This window comes from Acipenser ruthenus, chromosome 3 (assembly GCF_902713425.1).
Source record: "Acipenser ruthenus chromosome 3, fAciRut3.2 maternal haplotype, whole genome shotgun sequence".
In the NCBI taxonomy this organism is placed as follows: domain Eukaryota; kingdom Metazoa; phylum Chordata; class Actinopteri; order Acipenseriformes; family Acipenseridae; genus Acipenser; species Acipenser ruthenus.
In genome coordinates, this window is record NC_081191.1 from 13,626,187 (window position 1) to 13,646,146 (window position 19,960).

The 19,960-nt window shown below is 37.2% G+C and overlaps 1 protein-coding gene across 1 annotated transcript in view; it reads left to right on the plus strand.

Moving 5' to 3' along the window:
- LOC117435244 (integrin alpha-8-like) overlaps positions 1–19,960 on the plus strand; it is a 74,953-nt gene that overhangs the window by 29,667 nt on the left and 25,326 nt on the right. The window contains exons 15-22 of the mRNA XM_034058256.3: positions 872–979; positions 7,199–7,254; positions 7,747–7,901; positions 8,390–8,527; positions 9,215–9,282; positions 11,017–11,164; positions 13,162–13,254; positions 19,796–19,875. Of these exons, the coding sequence (XP_033914147.2) occupies positions 872–979; positions 7,199–7,254; positions 7,747–7,901; positions 8,390–8,527; positions 9,215–9,282; positions 11,017–11,164; positions 13,162–13,254; positions 19,796–19,875 (846 nt within the window). The remainder of the gene's footprint in view (positions 1–871; positions 980–7,198; positions 7,255–7,746; positions 7,902–8,389; positions 8,528–9,214; positions 9,283–11,016; positions 11,165–13,161; positions 13,255–19,795; positions 19,876–19,960) is intronic.

Below are 19,960 nucleotides of genomic sequence, written 5' to 3' on the forward strand. Positions count from 1 at the left end.
TATTAATAAACTATAATAATAAAGTAACAAACTAATATTAGTAAAACTAAAGCAAAATAACATGATCAAAAAGCTTAAATCGTTATGTACTATGAAATTATCTGGCGGGTGTGTTTCGGCTTATCATAATGACAGAGGCAAAAGGTGTTACTTAGGTAGGGTTAACTTGACGTTAATAAACTAACTGTCAAACTAAATTAACACAGCACCCCTACACACGTTACAAAATGCAGCAGCAATATACAAGACATGCACATTATTATACAGAATGGTGAAGCAACTAGAACGGAAAACACCAGTTTTTTTTCAAGAGCTCGAACAATTTCCAACCTTGTGTAGCAAGAGAAACAGCGGTGTGTTTTGTCGCTTGTTTACATGCCATTTTGTAGCGATGAGGTGCACTCGTGGAAATCAGAATACAAAACAATTCAATGATGTAACAGCGGTTCTGGAAAGATTTAATAAACCAACTGGTGTCCCTCAATACACTCTCGCGATGACAAGTCGCTTTTTTACAAAACTGTACTGTATCTGTTGTGAACGAATCGCTATCGGTGCCAAGGTATTCTTTTAAGCGAAGTTCCTGTTCATTTAGGCAGAGCATTTACAATGGAAAAAATGTGTTTCACCACAAGGGTGTTCCATTAGGCAAAGTGTTCTCTTAGGAGGTGTTCCTATACACAGAGACAACTATATTCTTTTTTTTTAGAACAACATACTGGTTTAATTGTATGATCTAGAAAGAAATGAATCTTTAACAGTTTAGTCTCCTCTTCATATACTTAATTTTCTAGTATTGTCATATTTATGATAGTCAGAGCTCACCATGCAACACATTACTGCAAAATACATCTTTGTTCTCTTTACACAGAGCTCGTCCTGTAGTGACAGTGGATGCTCATCTCCTGCTGAACCCCATGATTTTGAACCCAGAGACTAAAACTTGCCAGCTGCCAAACTCTGAGACCTCCGTGACTTGGTAAGCAGGCATATTTTGGACTGGAAAGGGCGACCTGGCTGACATAGTGCCCTGAGAGTTTGCATGTGACATTTGGCCCTGGATGACAGTGGGTTCACCCTTGTTTTCTTCCTTTGTGACTAGTTCATGGCTGTAGGCCAATCAGGGTAGCATCGACCTAAACTGACCAAATCAGTTGATCTTTCAATTAGATTAGGTTAGTTTGAGCATACAATGCCTGTGCGTTAGATCATAAAATTATTGCATTTAAGTTGTAAGGTAAATAAGTGTGACAGCTAATGTTGTGCTTAGCGTAGTTAGATTAGTCTAATAAAACCTAATAGATAATCGTAATGCAAATATTGTTTGTATGTCAGTTTTTCGTAGGTCAGTATGCATATTGAATGATTTTTTCTTTATTCTGTGTTGAAATGGACCATTGATTAATTTTGCATGCAACACCCTGAGGACAAAATGCAATAATAACACTTGATAAGATGAATAATCATTGTTAAAGTCAGTAAGCAGTCTGGCTGAGTGTGTTTGTTTTTTTATTTATTTAGATATGGTTTTATAATGATAATGTAGCGATACTTTCTGGATATGCATGTGGTGTTTTTCTGTGGTGAGGTTTCTTACAAATATTAAAGCCCAGCTGAAGAAAAAGTCAGCAACAGGCAAATGCTTTCCAAGTCCCTAGGGGTATATTTTTTGCAACTTTTGGCTAGCTATGTGACTTGTGCAGGGAGACTCCTGGAGCACAGTGGGGGAATAGAGGAGCTAAAAACATGGGCATGGGTTTGAAGTCTAACTATTAACATGTCATTTTGCACAGAGAAGAGCTTAATTTGAGCTAAAGAGCTTAATTTGAGCTTCTTGAGTGAAATGTGTGATTTCTTGGGGATTATAAAGATAAACACAAGATTATTTTCCAGTGTGAAGAAGCCTGTTATTGTAGTTTATCTGGGACTGATCAGACAGTCTGCTTGGTTCAAAGCTATATTCAGGTTTGGATTACCTGATCTTGTACCTTGTGTGCTGACATCTAATACAGGAAGTTGTTCTTCCAGTCATGTCCCATATACAGCTGCTTAACATATACAGGAGTATTGTAGCCATACGGTTCCTCTATATTAGTGTATTAGTATATATGATACAGTAACAAAGGTTTTAACCCACCATCCCCTTGTCGTCGTGTATATCAGCATTTCAGTTCTAATATATTAATTATGATTAATTATGAAACCCCCTTGAAAGTAACACTGTAGAGTAGACCAACCCTCCTTGCTAATCTGAAGGAGTTCGGAGCACATACAGACGTGCTCATATTTGTTGGTACCCTTACAGCTCATTGAAATAATGCTTCATTCCTCCTGAAAAGTGATGACATTAAAAGTTATTTTATCATGTATACTTGCATGCCTTTGGTATGTCATAGAATAAAGCAAAGAAGCTGTGAAAAGAGATGAATTATTGCTTATTCTACAAAGATATTCTAAAATGGCCTGGACACATTTGTTGGTACCCCTTAGAAAAGATAATAAATAATTGGATTATAGTGATATTTCAAACTAATTAGTTTCTTTAATTAGTATCACACATGTCTCCAATCTTGTAATCAGTCATTCAACCTATTTAAATGGAGAAAAGTAGTTACTGTGCTGTTTGGTATCATTGTGTACACCACACTGAACATGGACCAGAGAAAGCAAAGGAGAGAGTTGTCTGAGGAGATCGGAAAGAAAATAATAGACAAGCATGGTAAAGGTAAAGGCTACAAGACCATCTCCAAGCAGCTTGATGTTCCTGTGACAACAGTTGCAAATATTATTAAGAAGTTTAAGGTCCATGGAACTGTAGCCAACCTTCCTGGGCACGGCCGCAAGAGGAAAATCGACCCCAGAGTGAACAGAAGGATAGTGCGAATGGTAGAAAAAGAACCAAGGATAACTGCCAAAGAGATACAAGCTGCTCCAAGGTGAAGGTACGTCAGTTTCTGATCGCACCATCCGTTGCTTTTTGAGTGAAAGTGGGCTCCATGGAAGAAAACCCAGGAGGACTCCACTTTTGAAAGAAAAACATAAAAAAGCCAGACTGGAATTTGCTAAAATGCATATTGACAAGCCACAATCCTTCTGGGAGAATGTCCTTTGGACAGATGAGTCAAAACTGGAGCTTTTTGGCAAGTCACATCAGCTCTATGTTCACAGACGAAAAAATGAAGCTTTCAAAGAAAAGAACACCATACCTACAGTGAAACATGGAGGAGGCTCGGTTATGTTTTGGGGCTGCTTTGCTGCGCCTGGCACAGGGTGCCTTGAATCTGTGCAGGGCACAATGAAATCTCAAGACTATCAAGGCATTCTGGAGCGAAACGTACTGCCCAGTGTCAGAAAGCTCTGTCTCAGTCGCAGGTCATGGGTCCTCCAACAGGATAATGACCCAAAACACACAGCTAAAAGCACCCAAGAATGGATAAGAACAAAACATTGGACTATTCTGAAGTGGCCTTCTATGAGTCCTGATCTGAATCCTATCGAACATCTATGGAAAGAGCTGAAACTTGCAGTCTGGAGAAGGCACCCATCAAACCTGAGACAGCTGGAGCAGTTTTCTCAGGAAGAGTGGGCCAAACTACCTGTTAACAGGTGCAGAAATCTCAATGAGAGCTACAGAAAACGTTTAATATATTAATCTGTATAAGATTCGTATGCATCATGTTTTTAGTAAAGCTTGATGACACATAATGTGTCCCAATACCGGTTGGAGGTTTCTGTATGGTACACTTTGTAGTACACTCTTTTACACAAGTGATTACCAAGGCTTTATATAAACAGCAATACACAGTAATATCCCCTCTCTGAAGATGGTGAAGATCTTCTCAGCTTGGTTTTTTAGTCTCAAAGTGAGTAGTTTAAACAACTGCTTCCTGAGACCTAATCACTTCCTGTGCTTTCAGTTAGCTGGTTTGATTGCAGTTTTAGCACACGCTGTGATTAGGTGACAGGAAGCAACCATAGCTTTCCAGCTACTGTGTACTGAAGAATTAAACATTCTGCATATCTGTGTATTAGTACAATTTAGGAAATCCTCAATACAAGAAAAAGGGTGTTTCTAGTGCTAAGAGAGAAGGACGTTGATTTTAAAGCCTTGGTTATCATCACTATTTGAATGGGTTAGCTAATTATTATTATTTATTATTTGTTTATTTAGCAGACGCCTTTATCCAAGGCAACTTACAGAGACTAGGGTGTGTGAACTAAGCATCAGCTGCAGAGTCACTTACAACTACGTCTCACCCGAAAGACGGAGCACAAGGAGGTTAAGTGACTTGCTCAGGGTCACACAGTGAGTCAGTGGCTGAGGTGGGATTGCCTCTGTCCATGATTTGCTGACTTATCTCAAAAGTCACATAGCTTGCTGTTACCATCACAAACAGAAACTCAAAGTTAGCTGCTACTACCATTTTGTGGAGTTTAATAGCTAGTGCTATATAATGGCATTTCTACTGTATTTCTATCATGGAGAAAAGCCCTAGCATTGAACAAAACCAAGACGTCACCTATGTCTAGTAATTCCACTCCCTACAGTACATGCCCTTAACTGTTCAATGGTGACATTACTGTTTGTGTTAGGATGTGAAATGGTCACTCTTGGGGATTCACGGAGGACTGCATAAATAAATGACTTTAATAGTCCCTTGAGCGAGCCTCAGAAGTATTTTAAATGATATATGGCATATGAGTTATCCACAAGGAAAGAATTGACTGAGGTCACAACATATGTCAGCCCTGCAGCAGCGCTACATTTTAAGTATATCAGACAGTGTAAAATGATTCCTGATGATAGCAGGACTTGAGGTTTAAAAGTGGAGATGTTTACATTGTGGAACATCCACTAGAATGTTCATTATAAAGTACTGTATATGCATCTGCTTACATTAAATATTCATATTGTAGAAACAACAGTTCAGTATGTGGTAGGAATACTACTGCCATAAACTCAGTGTCTAATGGGGAAGAGTGTCTCAATATAAAAGGTCATTCTATAGTCTAAATTATATCCATTTACCCTACAGGCCTAATTCTGAAGCAAGTGCATTTTCCTTCAGGACATATTAGACAGATCTAGCCACATCTAACACCAGCATGAACATATAAAGGCACTGTATTTGGATATTTCTAAAAGATTCATATTGAACTTGTTTAACAGACTTTTACTGTTTGGCACTTTCCAAACTATTTGGCAGTTTCCAAGAAACCATACTTTTGAATTCAGTATTTATATAGTGTATATACCAGAGTGAAGTGGTGTGTGATTTTTTTCAATGCATATATATATGCATAATATATATATATATATATAGGTAGTGGACAAAAAAATGGAAACACCTGGGTAAACGAGGGACACCATGTATATTGAAAGCAAGGGCTTCCACACAGGTGTGGCTCATGCGTTAATTAAGCAAATGACATCCCAGCATGCTTAGGGTCATGTATAAAAATGCTGGACAGGCCTGGTTGCCTATAATTATGGCTAGCATGGCTGCAAGAGGAGACCTCAGTGACTTTGAAAGAGGAGTGATTGTTGGGGCGCGTTTGGCAGGAGCTTCAGTGACCAAGACAGCTCAGCTTGCTGATGTTTCACGAGCAACGGTGTCTGAGGTGATGTCGGCATGGAACTCTGAGGGAAAGACATCATCAGCAAAGGGCAACAGTGGGCGGAAGAGCATACTCCAGGATCGTGATATCCGAGCATTAATTCGAAGTGCAAGGCAAAACAGACGAGCAACTGCAGATCAATTGACTGCAAATTTCAACCTGGGGTGCGAGCAGCCAGTTTCATCAAAAACGGTCCGCCGAGAACTCAACAGAGCAGGATACCATAGTGGCCCACTGCCCTATTAAGCGACTTTACATTGGTGTTTCCATTTTTTTGTCCACTACCTGTATATATATATGTTAATGGTATACAATTACACTTGCAAAAATGATGTAAAAGGAACCGTGTTATTAAATAATTACTGTTACCGTCTGTGTGACATAAATTTAAGTCCTCAGAGCAGGTTGTGGGGTATATCAAAAATATAGAATTAAAATTCCCTTTGAAAAAAATAACTTTAATATTAAATAAAAAGTTTGTTTTGTGTGATTTGTGCTTCACTGTTATTTTATATGTTAACAGACTCATGCTTAAAACACTCTGATTACTCATGTGTTCTACAGTCTGCGTAGACTCACATCTACGTGAAACGAAATGGTCTGTAGGAAATTGTTTGCTTCCCCCATCTCTAGTGGCCTTCTCAGCAGGAAGTCATTTCAGCATAATGAATACTAATTGCAGCTAAAATGCCCTGGTATCCATTAACAAGCAATTATGTACAAGTTGTGTTCATTATTTCATAAAATATTTAGGCGTTGAGGGTTTCTTTTATTTTTTGACACAGAATTTTACTTTACTGTTCGTTGTGATTGTTGTTTTAAATGAAAGCTGCATTCCTTTATATAGTTACTCATTTTTGATAATTTAGTAGTATTTTAATTTCAGGACAGCCCCTTGCATTCCACTGCATTATAGTTGTCTGATATGCCTGCATGTCATTCCTAGAGCAGGGATGGGCACCTCTAGCCCTTCCTGACCAGGACTTTGGTCTACAGTAACAATGTTCTTCGTTGTTGTATTGAACCAATTAAACCTCCATCAACATAATGTAGAATGGTCCTCTATGACCAGAGTTACCTATTGTCTGATATGGAGGTTATTGAGAGTAATGTTCCTAGCAGTAGAAATCTCCAGTAAAAGAAATAATGTTATCTGTCTGCTTCTGGCCCACCATTTATTCATGCATTTTGACCATGTACAGTATATCAGCAGGAATGTTAACAATCCCAAGATAATAACCCAATTATTACTTTTGAATATTTTAAAATAATTTACTTGGAATAAAAGTGAATTTGACAGTGTTTTCTGGCTGACAGACCTACTTAATAACTCTAAAAGACCTACTTAATAAAAATGTTCTAAAGAATGTAACTTTAATTGAAACAATATGTGCTGTTATGAAGGATATTTTACTACACATATTGCTGTTGCTATTATTATGAAGAATGACTTGTGCTTGTGATATATTAGTGAAGCTACCTTTTGGTTTGGTCAAAAACAACACACACCTTTTGATGTGAAGCACTGTGAAATTGGAACCTGTTTTAAAACAGCATTTTCCACTTTATTCCCAAACAGCTTGACTGTAAGAGTTTGTGCAACAGTATCGGGCCTTGGCATACCAGATACAGTAGGTAAGCAGCTGGTTTGAGTTTATTTTGTTCTCAAAGACAGCGCTTTCCCAAAAATGGAAATTGTGCATCTGTGTGTCAAAGAAGTCAGATACTCAGAAGCCGAAAACATAGCACTTTAGCTACGGGGCAGATGAATCAAAGCCAAGCAAAAATAGCCTCCCACGTTCAGTTGTGATACAACACAAGTACCACAAAGAAACACTTTTCCATGTGTTGTCACTAATTATATGTTGATCAGCCTTCACAGATGGATCAAAGGGGAATCCATTATTTATACATCTATGGTATTTCAGAACCAAAATTGTAATTCAATGATAGTGGCATATTCAGAAACAGGTACTTTGAATCTCAATAACCTTAACATTTCTTGGTGATATTATAGTAATTTAAAGTCACTGCCAGGGCAATAGAATATAAATATATCCATTTATCCTCTGTTTTTTTTTTATCTGAAAACGCACTGTTTTAAATGTTTAATTTGTATCTCATCAGCCTTACATGCTGAACTGCATCTGGATCGGCTGAAGCAGAAAGGAGCAATAAAAAGGGTCCTTTTCCTTGAGAATGCCCAACATCAGCACACCTTCCAGCTACTGATTGAGAAGACCAAGGCTCAGGAATGTCAGAACTTTGTTGTGTACCTAAAAGTGAGTATAGCAGCTAGGATTCCTTGACTACCCCTTGTAGACACTTCATCGTAATACGGTAATGTACAGTAATGCGGTTAAAAATGTTAGTAATGCCATCAACTTAGAAAACACTCAGCAGCATTTTAATGAAGCTGCAAAGAGATGGCATACTTTGCTTTCTAGTGCAGTACTGAATTAGCTTTGTGAAATGGGAGGTCATGTTCTTGAATCCTATACAAGTCAAATATAATCTCAATTTGCTTATCTCTGCAGAAAGGTTCCCGCATCTGCCTATTAAGGGTTCCTAACTGACTACATTTTATATCTTATATTTATAATTAATCAAATAATCCATAATATGTATTCTATACATTTAAAGGTTTAAACACTTCCAGAGTAATGTGTTTTATGGCTATGAATCAAAGTGGGTTGTTATGAGCTGGCAATGCTTCACGCTATCGATCAGACCATCTCTTGATTTCCATTGCTGTTGTTGTTTCCATCAGGATGAAACAGAGTTTCGGGATAAGCTGACTCCTATCAGCATTGGGTTGAATTACAGTCTGGACGAAGCCAATCCACCTGGGGGTTTGACTCTGAAACCAATATTGAATTATTATGGGAAGTCATTCATTCACGAGCAGGTATGGTTGCATTGTTTATGCTCTTTAAATTATTGAAATTATTATATGACACTGCTTATTTAAGTTAAAAAAATAATGTAATTGTATGTAAAAATAATGTGATATCTTGTAACAATTGTAAGTCGCCCTGGATAAGGGCGTCTGCTAAAAAATTAATAATAATAATAATAATAATAATAATAATAATAATAATAATAAAATGAAATGTTTGAAAATATATTAACAACAGAGTAAAGGCGTGGTTAAGCTCAGACAAGATGAATAAATGAGATATGGATTTTCAAAGTAAAGACAGAAATAAAAATTAGAATGGCTATTCCTCTATTTGTAGTTTTTGATTAAAAAAATATTACAATAATCAGAAAAACGTGTATTACGAGAACAATGCATGACAGAAAAGGCATTTCCAGAATCGCATTCCTTACTGTTTTGTCTTTAATGTTAACTGGAAAATATTGCGCAAAACAGCTATTACAGCATACTCAGTAAAAATGAAAGGTTCTCATGTAATGGCGTCTTTGAATATTTATTTTAGTTTTTAGTATGTATAGTATTTTGTAAAAAAAACTTTTCCCGGTTTCAATCATAATGTCATGTTTGTGCATAATATTAATCTTTGCTCGTAGTAAATACTATAGTAAAAAAATATGTATAATTGTGAAAAATTCTCTTTAATTAATAACATAGGTCTACATTCTTGTGGACTGCGGAGAAGACAATATGTGTATCCCAGATCTGAAGCTTTCAGCCAGGATGTAAGTCTCTCAACATATAAGAACATAAGAACATAAGAACATTTACAAACGAGAGGAGGCCATTCGGCCCATCATGCTCGTTTGGTTGTTAGTAGCTTATTGATCCCAGAATCTCATCAAGCAGCTTCTTGAAGGATCCCAGGGTGTCAGCTACAACAACATTACTGGGGAGTTGGTTCCAGACTGACTATATATATTACTTTAATAACGCTTTACCATTGTTTAGTTTGTGAGCCCTGTAACAGCCTCGATCATTTTTGTGAATCGTTTTAGTACCCTATAATATAAATGAAGGCCTGCTATGTTTTTTAACACAATTTAGTGTCCACTTAAAAAAAAATCCTTTCTCTTATTTTTAAGTCCTAATAAATCAAGTCCAAATCGGTGACAAGTGCACTGATGTATGGGTTGAGCGGTCTGGACAGTTTATGATGTTCATTTCACCCAAATGGCTATCCAGATTTGGATTTAACTTGCGTTTGTCATAGCAATTGTACAAGAACAAAGAGCAGGGGGAGGTGGGGGAGGTGGTGGAGGGGGGGGGGGGGCATAACGTCTCCTGGGATTTGCTTCTATTTCTGCCCCCATAAAGAGTGTAAACCTCTGAAGGGGCAGGACCTTCAGTAAAGAAAGAGCCAGCCTGACTCCCCCATTCCCAATATTACACACAGCATGGCATGTGAAGCATCTTGAGATCCCATTTCCTATGATGATCCCGGAATCTAAATCCCAGCTTGTCATGCTTTACTGTCCCTCTATAATAGCGCTCAGTGTCAATGATTTCACAGGCAGCAGAGCATTCATCTCTGGAAAAGTGCTACCATGGATCTATAAAAGCTTTATATAAATGTATATAAATGTATATAAAACACCTGTTTAGTTTTTACCAAAGGCCATCTGTTACAGGACCAACACTACTGCATATCCAACCAGAAGATATTAACATGTCAGAACACTTCACATTAATGTAATTAATGAATTAATGTTAGAAGTGAATTCTGTTCTCATCGATGTATCTATATTTGCTGAGTCTGATGTTTCATCAGCTGTATGTTATTCTTTAGTATATATATATATATATATATATATATATATATATATATATATATATATATATATATATATATATATATATATATATATAATGTTTGTGATTCCAAACAATGCAGCAACCTTTAGAAGTCACCCTACATTTACTCTAAGCAAGAACACTGATGTTGGTTAAAAAGTACAATTCAGCTCATTTCAACAGGAACAGTCCAGGCATGTTTAGTCATTTGGTAATTGATTATAATGGTAACCAATAAGATAGAATTGAATCTTCAACGATTTCTGTAGTTCCCTATGAAACCCACCACTGAAGACTAGCCCAGTATTTGAACCCTCAGTCAAGTGCAATGAATGACATCTGTTGGGGACTAACAGCAATAAACATTTCAGCTTTTACAAACAGAGGCTATTCCAAATGTTTAATATAATTAAATACTCAACAGTCTAACTCTTTAGACACGCTTTACAATAGGAAAATGTGTAAACAGCAAGTTGGAAAGTTAAAGCATGAGGCCATTCAGAAAAAAAAAAAACATGTATATCGTTTAGCTTCTAGTGGATAGCTTTTATTTTAGGTGGATTAAGTTTTATGAATCCCCTGTGTTTTTGTTGGTAAAGGTATACCACATCTTCAAATTGTATTCAGTTCTAAAAGCGCTAATAAAACTTTGATCTGCCCTACAGGGACAGAGAACAGTTAATCATTGGGGAGGATAACCCACTGATGCTGACCATAAATGCACAGAACCAAGGGGAGGGAGCGTACGAGTCAGAGCTCCATGTGCTCATCCCCCAGGAAGCAGATTACATCGGGGTTGAGCGCAAGAATGAGGTAATAGCATTTGGGGGGGGGGGGGGGGGGGCAGTGTCATTGTTTTTAATTAGTGATGTTCAATCCATTTAAGCTGGGCCCACAATGAAATCTCAATAAATTCATCTTTGAACCATCAGATGCGAAGATGACAGGAATTTAGTATGTGTCATGAGCTCAGCTCCTCAGACATCTTCACTTTCAGGCTGCTTTTATTATTATTAGTTTTATTGTTGTCTCTGAAGACTAGGGGTTGAGAGGCAGAGGAGGGGGCAGGTGGATATGGAAGGACAGAATTGCTTTTACTGCATGGATATTTGATGAGCTATATCTAATTTAACAGAAGGGCAGCACTTGATAGTTCTTGGCTTTTGTAAAGGCAATGGTATATTGGTAGCATAACTACAATAACTTCTTAGTCAAGTAGACTTCACATTTTAACAAATTGTTTACATTTTTAAACTCATACTGCACCCACTATATTATACAATAAAATAAACATTTCAAAGCTGAGGCTTTAGCTGTTGTAGGTTTTTTTTTTCTGTCCTTGAAACTTGGCTTTTGTTCAGAAATTTAAAATGTAAAATGATTCATTTTTACATCTAGGTGTCACCAGGCACAGCATGTCTCATTTACTTTAAGTCACCACATTTAAAAATGGTTCAGTTTATACAACCTTTAACATGAGAAGTACATTCGATATGCAAACCAGGGCATACAGAAGTAAACATAGAAAACCACATTCACAAGTGAGGTTGAAGTCAGCTTCCCTGAACATAGTGTCAGAGGGCTGAATAATGTAGACAGATAATGTTTTGTGATCAACATATTCTCACAGCTAACATTAAATCGTGGTGATATAGAGATTATACAGCTATTTGTCTGGATTGAGCATTGTTTTGGATAGTGTTTACTTGGGTAAAATTGTCAAAACATACCACCAGTTGGTCTGCATTCACAATGCTTTTTTCCCCCTTCCCTTAAAGTAATTGAAGCTAACAAAATAGTTCCATAAAGTGTCTCCACAATGCACATCTATTCATGATTTAGGTCTTAAGTGCAGTTTTGAAAGAAACACATGTATTTTCATTTGCAAACATATTATCTGGTACTACACTAAGTTCAAGAAAACTGTTTAGAAGCCACACTTTTACTTCCTGGGTGCTTTCACCTACTTTCAGCCAGCAACATGGTTTGAACCAGAAGACACTGCTGAGGTGAAATGCCCAGGGAGTACAGGTGCAAACAGATAACCCAAGAGTAAGGCATAGAAACTGGCACTATCCTTTAACCTAAAGCAGTGCCCTATATCATCTGCTATAATGTGTTTCTTATAAAACTGCACATTTGAGACATACTAGCGAATGGAAGTGAAAAAAAAGATTTATGGAATTATTTTCTTAGCTGTAATTACTTCAAGGGCTTTATAAGAAAAAGTAAAAAAGGGAAATATAGCTGTAAGTGATTTAAATGTATTCCTATGTAATTACAGTTTATCATTTTAGTCTGGCCCTGACTGCAACACACATTTCAAACGACTTTTTTGGCTTCCCCCACATCAAGTGTGGTGTTTATTTTCTCTTGGGCAAAGTAAAAAGAATAGCAGGGCTTCCCTGGGGTGCCTCGGGTTCTCTAGAACAGCAGTGGCCCTTCTAATTGGGTTTTCTCTAACAATAGGCTGTTTTCATTACAGTGGTATAAAATATCTAACAGAAAGGAGCTTTTCTTGCAGAAGCATTATTCATTCCGACTAGGTAGTATCACTTTTCTCACTACGGCTTTGGATACTGTTAAATTAGATTAGGCCCCAGCTCATCATGCTGTCCAAGTGAAAGAAGACATAGTTTCAAACCAAACATGCCACAGGCTATCCTCTACACGAATGGCTGACCTTTCTCAGGTGACTGCAATCCAACAGTTTCACAGCTGCAGATGCAATCAGGCAGTGCCAAAGAAGGAACACATGCACATAGAAGTGTACATGGCTGTTAATACTGCGTGTCTTCTTTTTCTCCCAGGCTTTACGGCGACTGAACTGCGAGTACAGGATGGAGAATGTGACCAGAATTGTGGTTTGTGATCTCGGAAACCCCATGGTAGCTGGAACCAATGTAAGAGAAAAAACAAGATGCATTTCACTAATTCCCATGTAATTCAATTTCAGAAAGAGCACTAATATAGAGGTCACACTTATGTTTCTGTTTATACACAGCCCTTGCTAATCCCCCCCAGAACAGGAAATTGTTTGTGTAATAGGATACAGCTACAGCAAAGAGACTCAGTGACTGATCACTTGGGATCCACAGATCAATATTTAACACTTGTTAAATATCAGCATTTCTTTTTTCCACAGCTCCGTTTCTTCAGTCTAAAAACGCTGGAGTTAAAAGGCCGTCAGGAAATTATTAGAATGATGGATTTAATAGATTTTATTATCCAGGAGGTTGACACTTTTGAAGTACCAGATTCTGTTGAGTGGGGGGTGATTGTTCAAACCGGGGCGTTGACTCGGCAGAATCCGGTAATTAAGATCTTTCTTGCCCAATGGCAACACCTTCGGTACAAGGTGAAATTCATCCGGCATAAATTCCCTGTCAAAACAGATGCCTGAATTCAATTTATGGGCTACTTGTAAAGTATCTATTGACACCTTTACAATAACAAAAGTCTACTTGAGACATTATTTTGATATTTTAAGGATGTAAATTATTGTATTAGGCAGCTTGTGACATCTGCAATAATTATCAGACAGCTTATCTCCTCAGTTAACATATTTAACAAGTATGTGGTAAGGATTAATGGGTCATGTAAAACAATCAGTGTGGCCACTGTACTTTGTCAAGGTTGAAACTCGATACCCACATTTGCTGGAACACTTTGGACCAGTGCCCACAAAACCCAGCTGTCGTATACAGTGTGATTCCTGTCGTATGGTGGAATGTTACCGGAATCAACACATGATTGATCAAATCTCAGTGTAAGTTTTGAATTACAGATTTTTAAAAAGTTATAAATACTTACTGTCATGCTGTTAGCTCTGCTAACACTCCTAGTTCTTACCTGGACACTGCATGTCCACTCTCAAGCAGGCCAAACTGTGCAAAATAGTGTGGAGTAATACTAGTTGAAATCCCTAATTCAACAACAGCCTTGTATTTCTCACATATACAGTAAAGAAGAGCCTTGACTTCTGCATGGTCTATAATTTGATCGTGTTATAAATCTACAATTCACATATAGTGTGGCTCAATGTCAAGCAGACAGTGGTGACTCCCTGTTGTGCTCAAAATGCTACTTTTATACATTCAATAAGACACATATATAATGGGAATTCTGCAATGTGGTGACATTTATCGTACAGAAGCTGTAGCCACTATAAAGTGGAACGCAGCAAAATCCTAAAATAAATAAATATATATTTTTTAGTATGTATGTGTTTGCATTTGAATATACAAATAAGCTTTACAAAACATGCAGTTAATTTTGCATTAAACATTTAACATTTGTAATATGTAACAAAAAAAATTTGATTATGGCAATATGGCATAACCCAATCTTTCCATATTGTTACTTTGATTAGAGCATTTGTAATATTTTAGTCTGTTATTAAGTTGACACACACCAAATATGACATAAAAACAAATAAAAGCAAATACAGTACAGTATTATTAGGTAGCATTCTATCACACAATTAAAAAGCCATTATACTTAATTTCCCTAGACTCCTTGGATGTGGAGGATACTATGAAGTACTATGAATTTTAAGACAGCCATTTAATATGAATACTTTTGACATATGGGTAGATAATTATGCTTAAGAGCAACGGTGAAACTCTGAATGACTTATGAGTTCTGAAAGAATTCTGTGTTAAAAAAAAAGCATTAAAATGTGGTAAACAGAGTTTTGGAAAATGCTGTAGAGCAGATTGTAACCTTTGAACTAAACTTTAGAAATGGTCAGAGCCAAAAGAGAAAACAAAGGGAACAGGCACGCCAGTGACATTTTTTCTCAACCTGTGTGGGACATGTTGAGATGTAGGCCTACTTTATAGTAATTACTGTACAAGGAATTTTACTGTAGAGTTTTGCATGTGGGATTTAGTTGCATGAGAAAAAACAGTGAAGGAAAAAACAACACATTTTAAAACTTTCCAGATTTGTTTGGGGGGGGGGGGGGGGGGGTTCAGTGTTCCTTTGTTACTGGTTAAGGGGTTAAATTCAGATGTGAGAAATTAGAATGCCCCCAGCAATAGGATGATGTTACCACAACACTGTCTCCTATTTTAAAGCTGGCGTCAGTGAATTTAAAAAAATATATAAAATGACCATGTATTGCATAACATAGCTAACGTGTACCACAGATGTGTAAAAAAAAAATCTAATTAATTTAACAGGAAATCATGTATGTTGTGGCAGATGTCTGTTGTATAATTTTCCTTTAAATGGCAATTCATTTTAGGTGGATATTTATTTGAATCTAAGTAGCACAGGTCTGTAAATGTGCAATGGAAAGATACTCTAATTTCATCCACACAAAACTGTCTATGCCAGCTCAGCATACCACCTTAAAATTATTATTCATTTTTATTATTAATTAGCCATTTAGCAGACACTTTTATCCAAAGTGACTTACAGAGACTAGGCTGCTGCAGAGTCACTTACAATAGAACCTCATTTTTACGTCTCATTCGAAGGACAGAGCACAAGGAGGTTAAGTGACTTGCTCAGGGTCACACACAGTAGGTCAGTGGCTGAGCTGGGATTGAACTGGGAACATCCTGGTAACAAGCCTCTTTCTTTAACCACTGGACCACCAAGTCTCCAAAATTATAGTGAGCAATGCACATAAAAAAGACTTCCACCCCCCCCACAAGGGACCAGAACCAAACTAAGAACAAATAGCTTTTTGATTGCTTGAATACAGATCTTACAATCCTGTGAATATCCTTCAAAATTGGGTTTTATTCAACTTTCATGTTTTTAGGGTTAACATGAATTACAAAGAACATTGGCCACATGGACTCATTATAAACCCACCCATTAGTTATCATTTGATGGTAGTTACAAGGCCATGTCTCCCCCTGCTTTTTTGTATAACTTCATAAAAAAAAATCTGAAGAATGTATATCAAAAAATATAGTCAATCCTACTGTTAAAACTCTCTGTTCAGCCTTTCCAAAACAGCCTGACAGACAGCTACCTCTCGCAACAGATGTTGTCAGTTATGCAAGATATGGAGCATGTTTTTATGTCAGAATTGAATTTGCTTGGAGGTGTTTGACCTAGCTTTGGGACAGATAAGACATACCCAATACAGAGACTGGCTTTGTATCAAGAATTAATTAGCTGACTGGGAAAGTATATTGAATAGGTCCACGATGAGTCACATGTTATTTTGCTCTTCCAATATCTATTGTGTCGAACCATTAATTATTAGCATTGCAGTGTCCCTTCTGAGATGTGGTTATGCTTTTTCCATAAAAAGACATACTTTATGGAGTAGATTGGCAGATGATTAATAGTTAGAAAGGGGCTTAAAGAGTAACTAGCGGGGTTCCAAAAAATATAGTGTTACACGTCCCCACGTGTTGCTACAACTGTTTAAATAACATACCTGTAATTTTTCTTTTCATTGTTAACATCCTGACAACTTTTTACACTTTAGAGTCTGTTTCAAAGCTCTTTTCAAAATGTGCGCTCTAGTGCACTGGTAGTGTAAGGATTATTGCCTACATTGTCAAACAGGGAACACAGCAATAACAATCCATGATGTGGTACTGAACAGAAGAGCAAGAGCACTTTTTGTATTTTTTAATTGCTTTTCCTGCAGTGATTTAAAAGACAGATCTCAAACCCCAGTGCAACAGAGCAGCCATTGTTAAAAGAATTTTGAAACAGACTTTAAAGTTATAAGTATAAAAAGTTCCCTGTAACAGTTGTAGCAACATGTGGGGACTTATACACTATACTCTTCTAAATAACTGGTCTAAATATAAGTAACGTAAATAAAGGTTGAATTGCTGTTCAATATGTTTATTTATTTAGCAGATGCCTTTATCCAAGGCGACTTACAGAGACTAGGGTGTGTGAACTATGCATCAGGTGCAGAGTCACTTACAATTACGTCTCACCCGAAAGACGGAGTACAAGGAGGTTAAGTGATTTGCTCAGGGTCACACAATGAGTCAGTGGCTGAGGTGGGATTTGAACCGGGGACCTCCTGGTTACAAGCCCTTTTATTTAACCACTGGACCACACAGTCTCCCTCAATATGCCACATAGGAGGGCACTTTTGCAACTAATTTCCTTTAAGATTATATCATTACTTATATTTCAAACAGTCATACTGTAGCAGGATTGCTTGCTTGTTCTGGTTTGTGAACCAATACGTTTCAGTATCTACAAGGATGTCAGAAATACCACATAGAACAAACATTTCTTCCTGTACATCCACTGGGGGCAGTTTTGCAGGCGGAGAGGTGTACCAGCTGAACTCCAAGAGAAGACATGTTTGAGAGCCCTTTTGAAGCTAGAGGGGTGCTACAATGCTGTGAGTTTTAGTCACCATGATGTGATGACTGAAACAGAATGATATACTGTACAAAGTCAAATCTAAACAAGAAGATCTTAGGCCTTAGACAATATATTATTTGAAAATATACACAAATAAGAGAAAAAAACATCACAATTACAAATTAGCATTAGCATTGTTCAAACCTCAGAAACAACTTCTGCTTTTAGGTGTTTTAAGATTTCAGGGCCTTTTTTTAACATGTTTCCATGAAACACATAACCCGGATGAATTCGGGGTGGGAGGAAATTACATCACTAAATGTCAATCAAAAATGTTGTAGGGGGCAGGAACATACCGTATAACGGGACATTTTGGCTGGTATTAAATTCAACGGATTTGCTACGTTGGGGTATTTTGCCGGTTTTTGAATTATCGTTTTTCACTCTCCACGATCACAAAAAAATGCAACGCAGTTTTGCATTTATACTTTTAATTCCAAAAAGATTCAAATAAATGTTTACTTAATTAAATCTGTCTGCTAATACAGTATCTCATTTACAGTAACTAGTTAAACTAGCATCTACAATGTCACTGCAGCAACTTGGAGAACAACAAAGAAGGCCTTCTAGTCAGTTAGACTGGCAAGCACTGGTAAAATCAGCTCCGTTTTATATGGTGCAGAACTAATTTATTTTAACGTTTTGTTTTGTTTATGGACTGTCTTTAGTAATATCTACAACATATCAACAATAACAATCAACCATTTTGTTACAGACTTTCTAACAAGTCTGGCATAAACAATTTTGGCAGTTACTTAATTAAACTCTTGTAAAAAAAAATATAGAACATGAAAAATTCTTAACATAAAAAAGAACAGTCCTACTACAGTAGCAGGCAGTTTACACTGCCTCTGGGTTTCTGATCGCATCATCAATTCCACCTTTTTTTTTAAATCCTTTGATGGAAAAGTCTAGTCTACTTTTTATCTTTTCAGGCAAATTGGCTTCATCACTGCCATTCTCATATCCAATTTGAGATCTGACACATTATTTCCCTTGTCCAGCGCTTCTTTCCCTGTTCTGCGTACCAGTCTGCCAGAGGTATAGGTACTGTGTGAAACAAATGCGAAAGAATATCTAGATGGATTTATCTTTTAAATCACTGACAATTTGACTGTAATACCGCCTGCAAGTCTTGACCTTTAACTCACAAGTAATGGTAACTCGGGCAACTCGGAAAAGCATGGAAACTCCTCCTTTTCCATCAGCTCAGACCAATTCAAGTGCACTCGAGTCGACTCGAGTTGGCTGTCCATGGAAACAAGGTATTTGTGGCTAGGGGCTGTGCTGGGTAGTCTAGACAGAGATTTATGTAGGAATAAGTATTCTGACCTTTCAATTAAATAATATCTTACAGTAAGGATTTTTATGTTTTGGTAGTTTCATAGCAATTTAAAACATATTTTGCCTAATTATGGCTAATGGGATATGAAAATGCTTGTTGATGGGTACTAGGGTACAAGATGTTTTATCTCTTAAAAATGGTATTACACTCAGTACTATTAACAATTTGTTATAAACTGACTTTGTAGTTGTTTTCTATTTCCTCTTTCCATATGAAACACCAGTAAGCTTCAATGCAGAGTCTGAACTGTTATTCATTAGATGTGTCTGAAAACGATTATCAGTGGTATAATAATGAACTCCCCCATATGGTCTTTGTTATAAACTCACATATAAATTCCTGTTTTTGGTCTGCGGTGTGTCAAAAATTGCTTTGGATGAGAAAAAAAATGCCTTGAGGTTATGTTAATGATTCTAACATGTGTACACTTCAAGCAAGGGGGTAGTCTATCTGCTGTATTAGTTATTTTAGAAGAAACCATTTGGACGACCTGACAATAAAACCAAAAACACTTATTTGAGGATTTACCCTGGCATGAAGTTTACAAGGCCCAGGTTTCAACAATATCCCCCCTGGGGTTCAGTCTGAACAAGGTGAAACGGTCTGGACCAGACAGGCTTTTAAACTCAGGGGCCACATTTAATTGAAGGTGCCCTTATTTGTGTCCAGCAGGAGTTCTGTGCTTAACATTAGCAGATGCCAATTGGTGACTCTTTGATCCACTCCTTTCCCAGCTCTCTGTAGGTCTGCGCTTTGCTGTCCAACGTCTGGAGGAGGCAGGCTCTGACATTAAGTTTGACCTTCAGATCAAAAGGTAAGATATCCTGTCCTGGGCAATACTGTACAGCTATGGCCAAAAGTTGTGCATAACCCTATAGAATTAACAAATGTTGCTTCAT